General features: G+C 39.9%; 1 protein-coding gene across 6 annotated transcripts in view; it reads left to right on the top strand.

Annotated features, from left to right (window-relative positions):
* The window catches only part of CNKSR2 (connector enhancer of kinase suppressor of Ras 2), a 589,838-nt gene that overhangs the window by 524,049 nt on the left and 49,164 nt on the right, over nt 1-16,625 (top strand). For all 6 annotated transcript variants that reach the window (XM_073565850.1, XM_073565849.1, XM_073565848.1 and 3 more), the window contains 3 exons: nt 4,257-4,324; nt 5,494-5,594; nt 6,819-7,347. In XM_073565850.1, coding sequence (XP_073421951.1) covers nt 4,257-4,324; nt 5,494-5,594; nt 6,819-7,347 — 698 coding nt within the window. The remainder of the gene's footprint in view (nt 1-4,256; nt 4,325-5,493; nt 5,595-6,818; nt 7,348-16,625) is intronic.

The following is a 16,625-nucleotide window of genomic DNA, read 5'->3' as shown; positions in this document are numbered from 1 at the left end:
CCTAAGAAATCGCAGTATACCTCATGTCACTGGTGGCATAAGGAGGACCTACACATTAAAGGTAGGCAGTGTTAATGTCTCCTGTTCCCGAGTGGGCTTGTCTGACCCTCTTTATTATTAGTATCATTATTACTGATACTTTTATTATCATCATTAATTTACTACATTACTTTGTTCCATCCATTTATTTCCAAGATATAACATGCCAGATGGTAGGAAACGTGAAACCTTTGAAGGGAATGAATTCTGTCATTTCCTTCTTTATCTGCCTTTAACAATACAACTAATATTTATAGTAATGGCAATGAAATGCACTTTGGATGAACTTGCTTTGTTTTTTATGCACCCAGCAGTACATAGTTTATTACCGGGATATGACCTGTAACAAGATCCTATTGGCTGGCAGTAACAACTGCCAAAAGCTGTCATATGACAGAGACCACTCCAGCCAAAACATCAGAACAGTTGATATCGCCTTTCCTTCAAATAGTCTGAACATGACTTGCAAATTCATAGAAGATTGCTCATTGATATCCGCAGAGCCCATGGAACAATCTGCTCAACACAGAACACTGTGCTCCATCCAGATTAAGCCTTCTTCATCTCTGAGCCAACGCGTTTGACTTTGAGAGCTATTTAACATGTCATTTTGAAAGTATTCGAGTCCTCCACGCTTTTATCTCAAAAGGTGAAGCAGGAATCATAAGTGTATTTTATCAACCTAAAAGTGAATTTTGGAAACCTGAATTTTAGATGTCTAAATATAAACTATAGAAAGATGAGGTGTGCGGCAACGTCTTAAACTAAGGAGTTGTATAGTTGCAGTATATTGTATGTGCATACAAAGTATACTACATGTGAGTTTTAGATACACAAACCTAGTAAACTCCTTCTTTTTCTTCATGGGATTGTGCTAACAGGATTTCACCCCCCTACCCAAATTATATGTGCATGTAGCGCTTTCAAATACAAGTCCAATACTTTTACATGGCCAGTCTATTCTTCAGTTACTGAGAAATACATGTTTCAATTGATGTACAAACTAGAGTGAAGAGCTTTTTATGGATTTGAAGCCTCTGGCACTCCAGCTCTATTCCAGCCTCTATTCTAAGTTGCTTCAGGCATAAGAGCTATCAGTCAAGTAGGAGGAGGCATCACTGGGTGGAAAATAGAGCTGGACTGACAGGGGTTTCAGATCTACAAATAGTTTTCAGTCTCATTTGCGAATCAGTTCAAACGCTGATTTTCAGTAATGGAGGAACAGACTGGCCATGTAAAGGTATTGCTATATTTGACTTTGAAGATCTGCATGTCCATATAAATAGTTAGGGAGCTGAAATTCTGCTGACAGATTCCCTTTAATGGCCTCAAAGGGAATCTGTCAAGTAGTTGCTCTGCTGTATCAGAGCTTTGTCAATTATATGATAATGTGCAGTGTTTGACCAGTGAAGGGTCACTGTAAAGGATGAGAAAGATCCTGTGTTCTTATACAAGCTTTTACCATTTACCCTCTATATGCCAATTGACAGCTTCCTCCCTGTGCATATTAATCGGAAGAAACCTGCCAATCAGCTGCTGCTACATATCATAAATACATTGGACTCCTTGCTTGCTGTACTATGTATTGCAAATATTAAATGACTAGATGGTGGCCCGATTCTATCGCATCGGGTATTCTAGAGTCTCTGTAAAAATAAAAAATAGTGATATACTCACCTCCCGACAGCCCCCGGACTCTTTCTCGTTCTGCTGTTACCTAATGTAGTGTACTCCAGTTACACCCAGATCTGCAGTCACTGTTCTGCTGTTATCTAATGTATTGTACTCCAGTTACTCCCAGAGCAGCAGTCACTGTTCTGCTGTTACATAATGTACTCCAGTAACACCCAGAGCTGCAGTCACTGTTCTGCTGTCACCTAATGAATTGTACGCAAGTTACACCCAGAGCTGCAGTCACTGGTCTACTGTTACCTAATTACCTAATGTATTGTACTCCAGAATATATACAGGACTGTGCCTGTGTAATGAGCAACGCAGCAGTGATGCCTTTAACGGCTGTAAAGTGCCTGTACAATAAGCAATGCGGCCGTGTTGCCACGATGACTAAGCAACTGTCGCTGATTGGTCGCGGCCTAACTGTCGCAACCAATCAGCGAGGTGGGATTTCCATTACAGACAGACAGACAAACAGACAGAAATAGACAATTATATAGTAGATTATCACTTTTTTTAAAAAATCCTTTTCCAAAAGGCTCCGTTATCCTTACAAAAGGAAACAGAACTTTACTTGCCCTCTTTGGGTCTATCGCTGTGTCTCTGCCGCTTCCCCGGTCTCTTTTGTTTTGCTGCAGTGGTGATGTCATGTTGCGCCATCGTTGCAGCCAATCACTGGACTCAGAAGTTGGGTCATCGATGTTGGTGGTTAGGTTGTGATTTCACAGCTGCAGCCAAACAACAGAAACTGGATAAGCAGAGGAGACACAGCTACGGATCAATGGGAGGTAAGTAAAGTTTAGTTTTTTGTTTTCTTTTAAGTAATTGAAACATTTATTTTTAAAGGGGACAACTCTTGTAAGATGTGAATTCTAAAAAAAAACTCAGACTGCTGAAGTCAGCGTGCCTGTTGGTACTTTTTGCTGCCTTCAGACACAGCAGTCTTACCAGGCTGACAAATTTTCTTTGATTTACAGTATTTTCTTAAAGGTAAAAATTAATTTTACAATTTCATGTGATTCAGCACAGTTCTATACACCCTATCTAGTAAGACATCTAGTACTGGTTATCATGATCCTTCAGGTTCTTGCATATGACAAACATGGAAATAAAAAGATGGAGATAGTATAATTCTGAGTGAGTGACCCTCAGGGTATGATGACTGGCTATAAGCCCCCATACAGAATATAGATGTCTGAACTATCTGATCATCTGATGTGTACGGGGGCCTCCAAACTGAGCACAGGGAATATTGGGAGCAAAAAGGCTCGGGCACCTTGAATTTACACAACTTTAGTTCTCCTAGCAGAAAAAACATTATTGGAGGTGTTTTGCAGTGGCTAACTACCTTCTCACCATTAAAAACATAAATACTCAGTCAAGCCAAAATCCATGTGTGTGGCTACGAGAGAGATAGCTGTAGAGAATAGATATATAAGGTGTATAAGCTCCTTTAGTAGCGTTTTCCTTTGGACATTGGGCATAAAAAAATCTGTAATATTAAATACAAATAAAAATCTCAGCAACTTTACAGAAATAGACAAATCTGGGACTTTTATTTCAAAATATGTATATTTTTATGAGGGTGTCAGTAGGATCAATGCTTGTTAACCATCTCCTATGGGCATGTAGATCATAGGAAGCTGAATAAAATGATATCTTGGTATCTGCGATCTGATGTCTAATTAAAAAAAATCCATATTTTTCTTAGTATGAAAATGAGCTGGTAAGAGCTATAGGCCAGTCATAGATCTCACTGAGAATCTGCCTCCAGAACTTATTTTAAATGAAAAAGGGTGTTACCAGTGTGAGACTTGTAATGACTGACAGTCTGCTCTCTGATGTACATGTCTCACACTGGTAACTTTTCCTTTCATTTAAAATGAGCTTTGGAGGAAGATTCTCATGGAGATCTATGTCTTGCTCATAGATCATAATAGCTCAATTACATATTAAGAAAAGGGTGGAATTCTCGGGAATAAGGCATCTGAGTGCAGATATCAAGGTAGCATTTTATTTAACCTTCTATGACCTGCATGTCCATACAGATGACTTAGCATGGTTGATCCTACTGACCGTTCCCTTTAAGGGTCAAGGACACCTCCTTGTCACTCATTAATTCAATAACGGCATCTGTATACTCTCCATCTTTTAATAAAAACTAATGTACAGTATCATTGACTTTCTGGCTTTGGTGAAAAGCATTCAATTCTGCGGCTTGTGTTGCACAGATTTTGTAGTACAAGGTTACATTGATGCATAAAGCACTTATCTGCTTATTTTCAAAACCCTTATCAGTGGAATTTGCTTTAAGCCATTATTCATATGACTCATCATGAAATATTCTAAATGAGTTTATTCCAACTAACGATAGAACTTCACTTCTGAGCGTGACTATTCTGTGCTTGTAACATAACTGGCAATGTATGTCACTATAAAAATAGTATTAGTAGAACATATACCGTAATAGAAATCTGTAAAACACATTTTTTCCCTCTGTGAATACAACTGGCAGTAAACATTTAATTGTTTTTCTTTTTCAGGTGGATCAGTCGAGTTAACCTTGCTGCTTCTGGCTATGCAGAGAGAGAGCGGATCAAGCAAGATCAAGGTGAACATAGTCCTTGGAGCAAAGCTGACCTATCCTATATCCTGTGTCTGGTATTGAAGTTCTGCCATATTAACGTTAACGGGGCCTGATGCACAATACCAGATACCGCCAAGGAAAAGGTGGCTCTGTTTTTGGAGATAAAAGTCTCTTTAAAGGAACACTAAAATGCTTGTTGCTTCTCATATTAGTATTTTTAAGCATATTTTGCCTAAGCAAAGCAATTAAAGTTTCCTGTGTAACCAAGCATATTATATTATAGCTTTTGAAGTACAAAGCAAAAAAACAAAACATTTATTTCTTCTGATACAGAAATAAAACCACACAGTTTATCTAAAGGTTTAGGTCTGTATATAAAAATAGATGTTGCCTGCAAGATAATGTGGCATTTGGACATGTGTGGGTGGTCAACTAATGTGTGTTGGATAAAAATAACCTGTGCCTTGTGTACCAAAGCATATTCTGTTTACTGCGACCCTTCAACGTGCTGCCCAGAACAGAATGCAGTTTTGTGCATTGGCTAGATGTGCAAATATAGGGAGCTGGAATTATTTGAGCTGATTTTCATTCACACTCTGGTTTAGATAAGTTGCCAGGATTTCATGACATGTAGCTACTAGTGATGAGCGAACGTGCTCAGATAAGTCATTATCCGAGCATGCTAGTGTGCTAACTGAGTGACTTCAGAGTGCTCAAAAAATATGTAGGGTAGGTGACAGATTCCCGTTAAAGGAGAAAAACAACTAAGGGACCAAATCTTTTTAAATGTTTAAGAAAAAAAAATGGTCTTTTTTTAATATAAAGTTGGACACTCGCCTATGTAAATTAATCATATAGTTTTCAGCTTTCTTTAATGAGATTCCTTCTATTGACAATTCTAGCCCCGTTCCTACCTAATATGTTCACTTAAATGCAATTAATACAATTAAAAATGCTAAATGACATAATAGTTAACATTTGGTGTTTTCCTTTGAGGCAAAATTGCAATGAGCTTCTGGAAGGGTTGTGCTCTTGAAGAAGATGGCCAATGTACAGCACCTACACTGCAGGACATGGGTGGTCTTCTCATAGCAGCAATCTATTAGAGAAGTTCCACTGTATGTAAACAAAAAAAAAACTTATAACTTGTCTTTATAGTAAACCATGTGTTGTCAATTACTTATGTCTTGTAGACTACTGGAGTGAAAGTGACCAAGAAGAGGCAGAAACCCCATCAACTCCAAAACAAGACAGCCCTCCACCACCATATGACACTTACCCCAGACCTGCAACAGTAAGTAATATATTCATGGATTTTTACACAGATCAATTCAAGAAGAGTGAAGAGGGGGTAAATAGCGGAAATGCTATGACTTCCTCAATGATATCATAATACATTATATATTGCTCAGGCTGAGAGTTTTAGTGTGCAGCCCTCTCTTCACAGGTTTGTTGTAATACCATGTTCTTGCCATTTAATAATGGATTTGATGGTGCTCCGGAGGATCACCAGAGATTGGGATATTTATTTTTTAAAAACCCAACCCTGACTTGTACTTCTCAACAACTTTGTCCCTGACTTCTTTGGAGATCTCCTTGGTCTTGATGATGTTGATTGGTTAGTAGTGACTCTTGCTTAATGATGTTGCAGCCTCTTTCAGAAAAGACACTTAGATTGCACATGGGGACTTCCTTTCATTAAGCTTGTGAATTATGAAGATAATTTTTTGTACCAAAAATGTTTAGGGACTTCATAGCAAAAGTGGTGAATACATATGCACATGCCAATTTTTAGTTATTTGATTCCATAAATTTAATGTGTGCCTATATGTTTCTCACTTCACCAACTTAATAAGATTACAAAAATATTTAAACACATTTAAACAAAATGGGTAAAAAAAAGCCAAGGTGGGGAGGGGGTGAATACTTTCACAAGCCACTGTATTATTGTAAATCCTTCATATATTCTGAAAGCCAAAAATTAAAGGAATTCCTAAAATTTAGGCTTGGAGAAGAAAAGGTAAGAGAAGCTTCACAATACATTTATTTTCATAGTTTCTAATGCTATAATGAGATTTTTTTTTTTTGCAATTTGTTTTAAGCCCACTGTAAAAAAAAAAAAAAAAAAAAAAAAAAAACTTTTATGTCTTTTCCTAATATAATGAACTTATGAACATCCCAGATTTGACAGCTACACTTCGGCCTCTGTGCCCTACACAGGAAAGGGTTGTCAGTGTCAGTATGTCATCAGTGATCTGTGTCATAGATTTAACTATGAAAATAGGTAAATCAGGCATGCCTTTTTACACACCACACTAATGACATTCCAACAAAGGAAGCTTAAGCCGGAAGTGAAGGATCACTGCTGATCTCTTTAAATTGGGCCACCTTTAGAAATAAAAATAAATAGTATATTATTAAATTCTTAACGTAACTTTTTTAAAAACATTGTACAAGTACATTTATATATTAATGATTGTTTTCTCTTTCTTTGTTTTCTCCCTTGATTGTTTTCTAGATGTCATGTGCAAGCCCTTTTGTGGAACAGAAACACGGCAGATTGTCCTCCACAGAAACCTCACAGTCCCATTCTTCCCATGAGGATTACCGTCAGGAACCAGCAGGAAGCACCACTGATTCTCCAGTGCGTAAAACTGCCAGCCAGAGACGCTCTTGGCAAGATTTAATTGAAACGCCATTAACCAGCTCAGGACTTCATTACCTTCAGACTCTTCCTCTTGAGGACTCTGTGTTCACTGAACCAGGAGTGGCATCTCCAGATCACAGGCGGCAGTCCACACTTCCAGCTCCAAAATGCCATCAACAGGACCATTATGGCCCTTTTCCTTTGGTAGAAGGGAACAGATTACAAGTACTAAGTAGCAGTGGGGCAAAGCCACGCAGTTTTACACTACCAAGAGATGCAGGCCTGAGCCATTGTGCTCCTCTTTCCCCAGTAAGTATACTGGAACCAACAGAACTTCTTCAGAAAGAAGAAACGGAAGAGGAATGTACTTTCCAGGAGCCAGAAAGACCAGACGAAGCCAGTAAGTGCACTTATTGTTCCCGAGTACAAAGGATGCCAACGTAGATGTACTTAATGCATCAAATAGAGACATATGAATGAACTAAACACGTCATGGCTCCCCATACATCAAATAAACAAATCGCTACAATAGGAACTCTCTCTGTTCACAGCCTGTCCATACATCTTCTTAGAGTAGGCACTTGGTAATCGCAACGAACACAATGCTCGGGAAGTGATTCATTACATAATTATAGCTGGCTCCAGGAGGTAATAGCAGCCATTCTCCCCAGCATTTACATTTACATTCTCCTTTACTCCAGGTAATGGATTCTCTTTGTAGGAAACCGAACTGATCTTTTTATAGCTAAGAATTTAAATGCTCACAGTTTGGGAGGACCCCGCAGTAAACATTGATTTGTGTCATTTAGTGTTTCCATACATAGAAGTTGCCTTTTCTGCTAAACTTACAACCCACACCCAGAATGCATCTTCCACATCTATACATATGTGAATGTACCATGTCTGCACAAAGCACACAGCAGCCCGAACAGCCCAATGTCTCTCATTTGATGTTTTTATGTGCTATATACTGTATGTTTAAGCTTCAAGCTAACTACCTATGTTGCAATGTTTTCTGTGGATCAATGTGTTCATTCTGTACCGATATTTTTTACAAGTAGGCGGGTGTATGAGTTTTGACAATGTTTTACGTACACAATACACAGGACCCTACTGATTTTAGTAACATGGAGTTATTATTGGAGATTAAATGGGTTCTCCAGGACAAATTGCCTAAAAATGAACCAGCCTGGCACTAGACTGTACAGTAAAGGGCCTTATAGTATTCAATATATTTTACTCTATAGAGTCACAGTTATCTGCCAGCAGTGCCAGATGCATAATCTTAGATTAGATAAATTAGGTAAGTAGATATATTTTGTGTCTAGAGAAATATGTATAAATATCGAAATCCCCACTGGTCTGATAGTTAAGGAATCCATGTAACGATTCCTGGTGGTCGAGGCTTAATGTCTCTGGTAGCATCTCTGGTGGTCTAGGTCAGATAAAGGTTTAAGGTGTAGGGTTTAGAAAAGTGTAATGTCTGTATTCCAGGTGGGTTAGGGCAGAGAAGAAGGCACTGTTTGAGACTTGTGGCATAGTGGTTTACGCAACTTCATAACCTCCCTAGGTGTCTGGGCTTCACTTTGTCGCTGTAGCAGTAAGGTGGACGCTGATTATTCAACTTCTTGTCCTAGCTCTGTACTGGTCACACTCTGTGGGTGCGATCTTGGTGAACACTTGCTCAATCTCAAAGAGGACAACATAAATACTTAATGCTGGGGCAGACTTTTCTTTAGTGGAAGAGCTGTGTTCACAAAGTAAAAGTCATAGTAGAGCCGACCAATAGAACTATGATTGCGGTAATGAGTAGGGGTTTTAAACTGGTCTATCGACCTGAAAATGCTTCGGCAGATTGGCCATCTCTCCCTTACACAGTGCTCCTCTGTGTCCTTTTTGAGAAAGCAATCTCTTTTGGTGGTCTGTCGCCAGGAGAACAATCAGCAGTCCAAAATCAAACCTGCCCGATTGAAAAACCTTCCCCGATGATCAGTTGGCCAGTTCTCCCATACAGATTAGAGTGTTGGCCAAATCTGTCATTGTGAGTGGGTTCAGCCAACATTACTCAGAGTATGGGGGGTTTTAGCTGTATTTACTTCAGTGTCTAGTCCACGACAAACATAAGAGGCTACATCCACAAAGTCTCTTCTTCCATGAATAGGTATTAGTAAATGCTTCCTCCTCCTCCAATAAGTACTGTCCTTGAAAGCAGTGGGCCTAAGGGTACCGTTACACTAAGCGATGCACCAGCGATCCCGACAACGATATGGATCGCTGGTGCATCGCTAAGTGTTCGCTAGTGAGCTGCCACACAGGCAGCTCTCACCAGCAACATAGCAGCGGTCGGGGGTCACTGCTTACCTGTCAGACACGGCGATCCTGACGTCCTCCGCCCGCGTCCACTCGTCGCTCGTCGGCGCCACAGGAAGCGCCCGACGAGAAATGGTCCAGGACGTTCTCGGGCTATCAGCGACAGACAGCGGGGGAGCCAGTCGGAGGTAAGTATCACATGTAGCGATATCGCTAGCAATATCGCTATAACGTCACAAAACCAGTGCTAGCGATATTGCTATGTGTAACGGGCCCTTTAGGCTATGTTCACACATTGAGTTTTTGCTCTATTTTTTTTCCCGCAGGCAAAACCCGCTTTTTTGGCAGTAAAGAAACTGGTTAGATAAAGCAGGTTTTCCTACGTTTTTATTGCTGCTTTTTGTTATTTCTTGTGCATGTTGATAAACTTTAGTGGCAAAATCATGAATAAACTTCCTTAGGTTTTAGCCCCAAAAATGCAGCAAAAACTGATACTTGCATTTTTTTGCTGCATTTTTGCACTCAGCACTCAGCCATTGTTTCTGAAATCACATAGACTTTCCTAGTACTGCAAAACGCAGCTTACAATTTGCATAAAAAAGCAGCAAAAAACGTTGCAAATCGCAATGTGTGAACACAGCCTTATTATAGCAGACAGTATATAAGAAAGCTGGAACACTTGCTCCACTGTTGGTTTAGCTTTACGTGTTGTCCAGAGGACTCATTTAAGAACGGTTTCTGTAGTATGATTGCCGTATGTTGCCCTTAATTACTGTACTTGGTAGTAATGTTTGTTTGGAAAAGAGCTGGCAGTTATTACATTTTACACTCAATATATGCAGGTTATGTGACTGATATAGAAATTTAACTGTGAATTTGTAAACATATTAACTAAAAGGCACGTTACATAAAACTGTGAAGTATGGGCATCACTAGGCGGCTTCTTTGCTAAGTTCATATTGCGTGAAGTTTAGTACTGAAGGCAGCTGATGAATGCCACTGTGACAACACTTACTGTGCCATAATGGCTCAGTTTTGTCAAACATATGGACGCAAGCTGCCAAAACTAAAGAGAGAGCACAATTTTATCCAAAATGAATTGGTGAAGGAAATGTGCATTTTATGAATGACCGTAATTCTTGCTATATGAAGTTATATTTAATAATGTTCGTTGATATACTTTCAGTGCAGTGGTCTAGTATCTAGTGACTAGAGTTGCCCTGGGTGCAAAATGCTTAGGAGCTCAAAATTACAAAAGAAAAAACAAAGGAAGTAGAAGCGGTGTCTTAGCACTGAAGATGCAAAGCAATACACAAGTCCTGGATATAATCTGATATTGTTGGATCTTGTAATACAGCAGGAATATTACCTATCATAATAATCTCCGTCCTGTAGTCCACTGGCTGCTGTAGGCCGGGTGTCTACATGATATCCATCTTCTGGCACAGACTGCAATAACATCATTGCATTGCTCCGCCTGTGCGTTCCCACTCTATGTGCAGGGAGAAGGGCACTGGGTGGCTCATATACAGTTAGGTCCATATATATTTGGACAGAGACAACATTTTTCTAATTTTGGTTCTAGACATTACCACAATGAATTTTAAACAAAACAATTCAGATGCAGTTGAAGTTCAGACTTTCAGCTTTCATTTGAGGGTATCCACATTAAAATTGGATGAAGGGTTTAGGAGTTTCAGCTCCTTAACATGTGCCACCCTGTTTCTAAAGGGACGAAAAGTAATTGGATTATTGACTCCAAGGCTATTTCATGGACAGGTGTGGGCAATCCCTTCGTTATGTCATTCTCAATTAAGCAGATAAAAGGCCTGGAGTTGATTTTAGGTGTGGTGCTTGCATTTGGAAGGTTTTGCTGTGAAGGAAACTTTCGGTCAAAGGAGCTCTCCATGCAGGTGAAACAAGCCATTCTTAAGCTGCAAAAACAGAAAAAACCCATCCGAGAAATTGCTACAACATTAGGAGTGGCAAAATCTACAGTTTGGTACATCCTGAGAAAGAAAGAAAGCACTTGTGAACTCATCTATGCAAAAAGACCTGGGCGCCCACGGAAGACAACAGTGGTGGATGATCGCAGAATAATCTCCATGGTGAAGAGAAACCCCTTCACATCAGCCAACCAAGTGAACAACACTCTCCAGGAGGTAGGCGTATCAATATCCAAATCTACCATAAAGAGAAGACTGCATGAAAGTAAATACAGAGGGTTCACTGCACGGTGCAAGCCACTCATAAGCATCAAGAATAAAAAGGCTAGACTGGACTTTGCTAAAAAACATCTAAAAAAGCCAGCACACTTCTGGAAGAACATTCTTTGGACAGATGAAACCAAGATCAACCTCTACCAGAATGATGGAAAGAGAAAAGTATGGTGAAGGCGTGGTACAGCTCATGATCCAAAGCATACCACATCCTCTGTAAAACACGGCGGAGACGGTGTGATGGCTTCGGCATGCATAGCTGCCTGTGGCACTGGGTCACTAGTGTTTATTGATGATGTGACACAGGACAGAAGCAGCCGAATGAATTCTGAGGTATTCAGAGCCATACTGTGTGCTCAGATCCAGCCAAATGCAGCCAAACTGATGGGTCATCGTTTCATACTACAGATGGACAATGGCCCAAAACATAAAGCCAAAGCAACCCAGGAGTTTATTAAAGCAAAGAAGTGGAATATTCTTAAATGGCCAAGTCAGTCACCTGATCTCAACCCAATTGAGCATGCATTTCACTTGTTAAAGACTAAACTTCAGGCAAAGTCCCAGAAGCAAACAGCAACTGAAAACCACCGCAGTGAAGGCCTGGCAGAGCATCAAAAAGGAGGAAACACAGCGTCTGGTGATAGCAATGAGTTCAAGACTTCAGGCAGTCATTGCCAACAAAGGGTTTTCAACCAAGTACTAGAAATGAACATTCTATTTACAATTATTTAATCTGTCCAAATTTCTTTTGGTCCCTTTAAAAACAGGGTGGCACATGTTAAGGAGCTGAAACTCCTAAACCCTTCATCCAATTTTAATGTGGATACCCTCAAATGAAAGCTGAAAGTCTGAACTTCAACTGCATCTGAATTGTTTTGCTTACAATTCATTGTGGTAATGTCTAGAACCAAAATTAGAAAAACGTTGTCTTTGTCCAAATATATATGGACCTAACTGTAAGGTGAGTGTAAACTTTTATTTTTTTTTTTTTTTTGTGGTGGTGGTGCCATTTATGAACTGTGCCAGGCAGCTGCTACTATGGCAAATAAAATCATGGGATGCATTAAAGAGGCATAGATGTGTAGTGACCCAGTCCAGAGTGTGTCTGTCCCTTTAAGTAATACTGAATTGTGAGAAGCTTCTGTACACTACTGCTCACTCTCTAACTGGCCCTCTACATTATTTGTATATTTCCTTCTTTAGTAGTCCACCACTTGCACAGTCGCCGAGGACGGCTTATCTTCAGAGGGGAAGTATGTAGTGACCCAGTCCAGAGTGTGTCTGTCCCTTTCAGTAATACTGAATTGTGAGTAGCTTCTGTACACTACTGCTCACTCTCTAACTGGCTCTCTACATTATTTGTGAGTTGTAATTCTCCATTTCTAGTCACCTTCATTTTAGATGCAATGCATTTCTCGTTTGCTGCGTTCTGTCACCATCTAATGGTGAAAGTGTACAATGACTGAATTATTGTTTGGTAAGGAACTGAGATGTGAATTCGGTCTCCTATTGGCCAGCTCCTAGTCACATGGTCAATAGGAGGAGCTGTTTTTCCAGGCAAGTCTAGAATGTTCTTTAGTCTGAGGAATGCCTTCAGGGAGAGTAGAACACACGTGGAGGAGGTTTTTACCTCAAGATCTCCTGCTTCTAAAAGCCTGAGTTCCCTCTAACCTGTACAGACATCATTTTATTTCTGACAGGATTCACCACATGTAAAGTATTGCTGACAGGATTCACCACATCTAAAGTCTTTATGACAGGATTCACCACATGTAAAGTATTGCTGACAGGATTCACCACATGTAAAGTCTTTATGACAGGATTCACTACATGTAAAGTCTTTATGACAGGATTCACCACATGTAAAGTATTGCTGACAGGATTCACCACATCTAAAGTCTTTATGACAGGATTCACCACATGTAAAGTATTGTTGACAGGATTCACCACATCTAAAGTCTTTATGACAGGATTCACCACATGTAAAGTATTGCTGACAGGATTCACCACATGTAAAGTCTTTATGACAGGATTCACCACATGTAAAGTATTGTTGACAGGATTCACCACATCTAAAGTCTTTATGACAGGATTCACCACATGTAAAGTCTTTATGACAGGATTCACCACATGTAAAGTCTTTATGACAGGATTCACCACATGTAAAGTCTTTATGACAGGATTCACCACATGTAAAGTATTGCTGACAGGATTCACCACATGTAAAGTCTTTATGACAGGATTCACCACATGTAAAGTATTGCTGACAGGATTCACCACATGTGAAGTCTTTATGACAGGATTCACCACATGTAAAGTCTTTATGACAGGATTCACCACATGTAAAGTATTGCTGACAGGATTCACCACATCTAAAGTCTTTATGACAGGATTCACCACATGTAAAGTATTGCTGACAGGATTCACCACATCTAAAGTCTTTATGACAGGATCCACCACATGTAAAGTATTGCTGACAGGATTCACCACATGTAAAGTATTGCTGACAGGTTTCACCACATCTAAAGTCTGTATGACAGGATTCACTACAGTTTCTACATTCACCTATAAGTACTTGTGCACGTGCCATGACACACTGTGGAGACAACTCCAAGTACAGGTCTGTAACCTCTAATTGCTGCGTTTACCTCCTCCACGTGGTAAGGCACATGCAGAAAATAAGAACAATTGTCATCCATTTGCTATCTTTAGCCTTTTTTACACATCAGCAGTTAATAAGATCTATGTGACCAAACATAGTTTGTTAAAGAAGCACTACCATCAAAGTTTTTATCCTCTTAATATACTGCAATCATATTACATAGCATTGTGTACTTACATTTGCTCATTTTGCCTTTCTACCCAGCTAATTCTTCTCTTTTCTCTGCTCTCTGTAGAAACAGGAAGTCTCTCTTCCCTGTAGAAATATTCCTCTCTTCAACTCAACTCCTGATCCAGCTGATCCCTCCACCCAATGCCATTGACTTGTGCAGTGATTCATGAGTCATACATGGAAAATTGACTTCCTATTTCTACACAGAGCTTAGAAGGATTCAGCCAGTCAGCTTTTATCATATGATGTCATAGGCCTAATGGAGAACAGAAAAATTAGCTGGGTAAAAAGGCAAAATCTCCAACAGCTGCTACTGCGCAGGCGGCGCCATCTTGGAGGAGGAAATTTTTTTTTTCTCTAGCGGATTGCTGATAGCTGCTACTGGTGCAGCCGGCACCATTTTCAAACTGATTTTTTTTTTCTTTTAAGGAATTTATAGATACCATAAAAAAGAATGAACTGTATATCACATATGCAATCATGCCGCAGTGCAGGCGCTGCCGCCTGCAACTGCCTGCAGAAGGGGATTTTCTTTTTTTCAATACATATATAATAATCATTATGTAAAATAGGGAGCAGGTCACTGAGGGATCAGTGACCTGTCAGAAGCCATATTAATGAATACCTAATCAGAGCACCACATGAAGACCCCCCACACAGACCGCCCCGGAGCACGAGAATATCATTAACTCAAAACTGTAAATAAAGATTAAACAACAACCACAAGACTGATTTAATCACCTAGGTATCAGTGTAATCAGTATAATGGCACTGACCTGACAGTGTTTGTAGGTTACTGTGCACAATCCTGCTGACAGGTTCACTTTAAGCTAGTCCAGTCTGATAATGGGTGCTGGGTCCTGAGTGAAAGCAATATTGTAGATTTCTAGAAAATCCCCCTCTATGAGCCTACCGTACTCATTACTACATAATGCTATATGTATAATGCTCAACAAAACCATACCGATTCCCAACCTCAATTATGTAAATCCTTTCATGAATATTACTTAATTACATGAATATGTAATTAGACAATTTCTATTATCACTATGAACACCATGTAGACAAGCTCTATAATTGCTTATTTTGTCACATAAATTGTTGGACGGTGCGCTTATTTTATTCTGTCACACAATTTTCCCCAAACTCTTATTCAGCTTCCTTTCCGGCCCCAGTGAGCAGAAGATTAGTTTTTAGCCTAGCATTCCATCCTGTGTGGCACTATTGATGCTCATTGATATATGCTTGTCTTGCTGTGCACCAACAGACTGTAGTAATTAGACATGACAGGTCAGCTGTCAAATTAAAGAAAAATACTGCTCTGATCGTTGTTTATCTGGACACCTATTGGGACATGGGAAGTTGTTCGGCACTCGCAAGATGTGTTGGTGTCCCGCCTTCCCCCATTACCTCATTTATCTTGTCTGTCTTCTTTCGAAATTATAATTTAGATCTACTGTTGCTCTTTTTTTGTACTAGCTGGATCCATATACCACTCGTGAACCTGTCGTATTTTTGGTCTTAAAGTGGTTGTTCGGTAAAAAGAAATGATCACCTATCCACAGAACGAAGGGGTCCATGCACTGAAACCCACACCGATCAACAGAACAGGGAATTTTATACCAGCAGCAGGTCAGATGTTCAACTGTTGATCCATTCATTTTTTTTAAAGCTGCGGGAAAAAGCTGAGCGCAGTGCTCAACAGTCCCACGAAGAATGAAAGGAGCCGCATTTGAGCGATTTCACTGTTGCTCAATTCTAACAGTGATAACATTTCCCCAATCTGCAAGTCACTGCGAATCCCAGCAGTCCAACCTCCACCAAGCAACAGGTCATCACCTATGTGCCAGATAGGTGATAACTTGTTTTCACGAGACATCCCCTTTAGTATGTAGTTATCTTAATTATGCATAAAGTATCATTGCTTGCAATGAGCTCAACAAGAGCATAGCAACATGAAGCTGAGACATTTAAAGCTGGCTTGGTCTGGAGCAAGTGTGTAACAAGATGGCACCGGGTGGTAGTCATGGGCGAGTTCACTAAGTCACAGTCGGTGAGCACCCCGGCACCTTGTACATGAAAGGATAAGTAAAGTCCTGGTACTGATATACAGTTGGTTACCTCTGTTACTCCAGCTTCTGGCTTTCAGGCTCCAGGAAACACCACAGAGTCAGTTATTTTCCAACAGTTGAACTTTACTAAACAGTACAGTTGAACTTTACTAAACAGTAAGGCATCCATCACATCAGCAGCACCGTTCACACAGGCAAAGTTTCCTGTACTTTCCCTTCTTCTGCCATACGGGCATCCCCTTTG

The sequence above is a fragment of the Dendrobates tinctorius genome, unplaced genomic scaffold (genome assembly GCF_039654945.1).
Source record: "Dendrobates tinctorius isolate UK_male_01 unplaced genomic scaffold, ASM3965494v1 ptg000016l, whole genome shotgun sequence".
NCBI classification, from domain to species: domain Eukaryota; kingdom Metazoa; phylum Chordata; class Amphibia; order Anura; family Dendrobatidae; genus Dendrobates; species Dendrobates tinctorius.
This window is presented reverse-complemented; position numbering and strand designations above follow the sequence as displayed.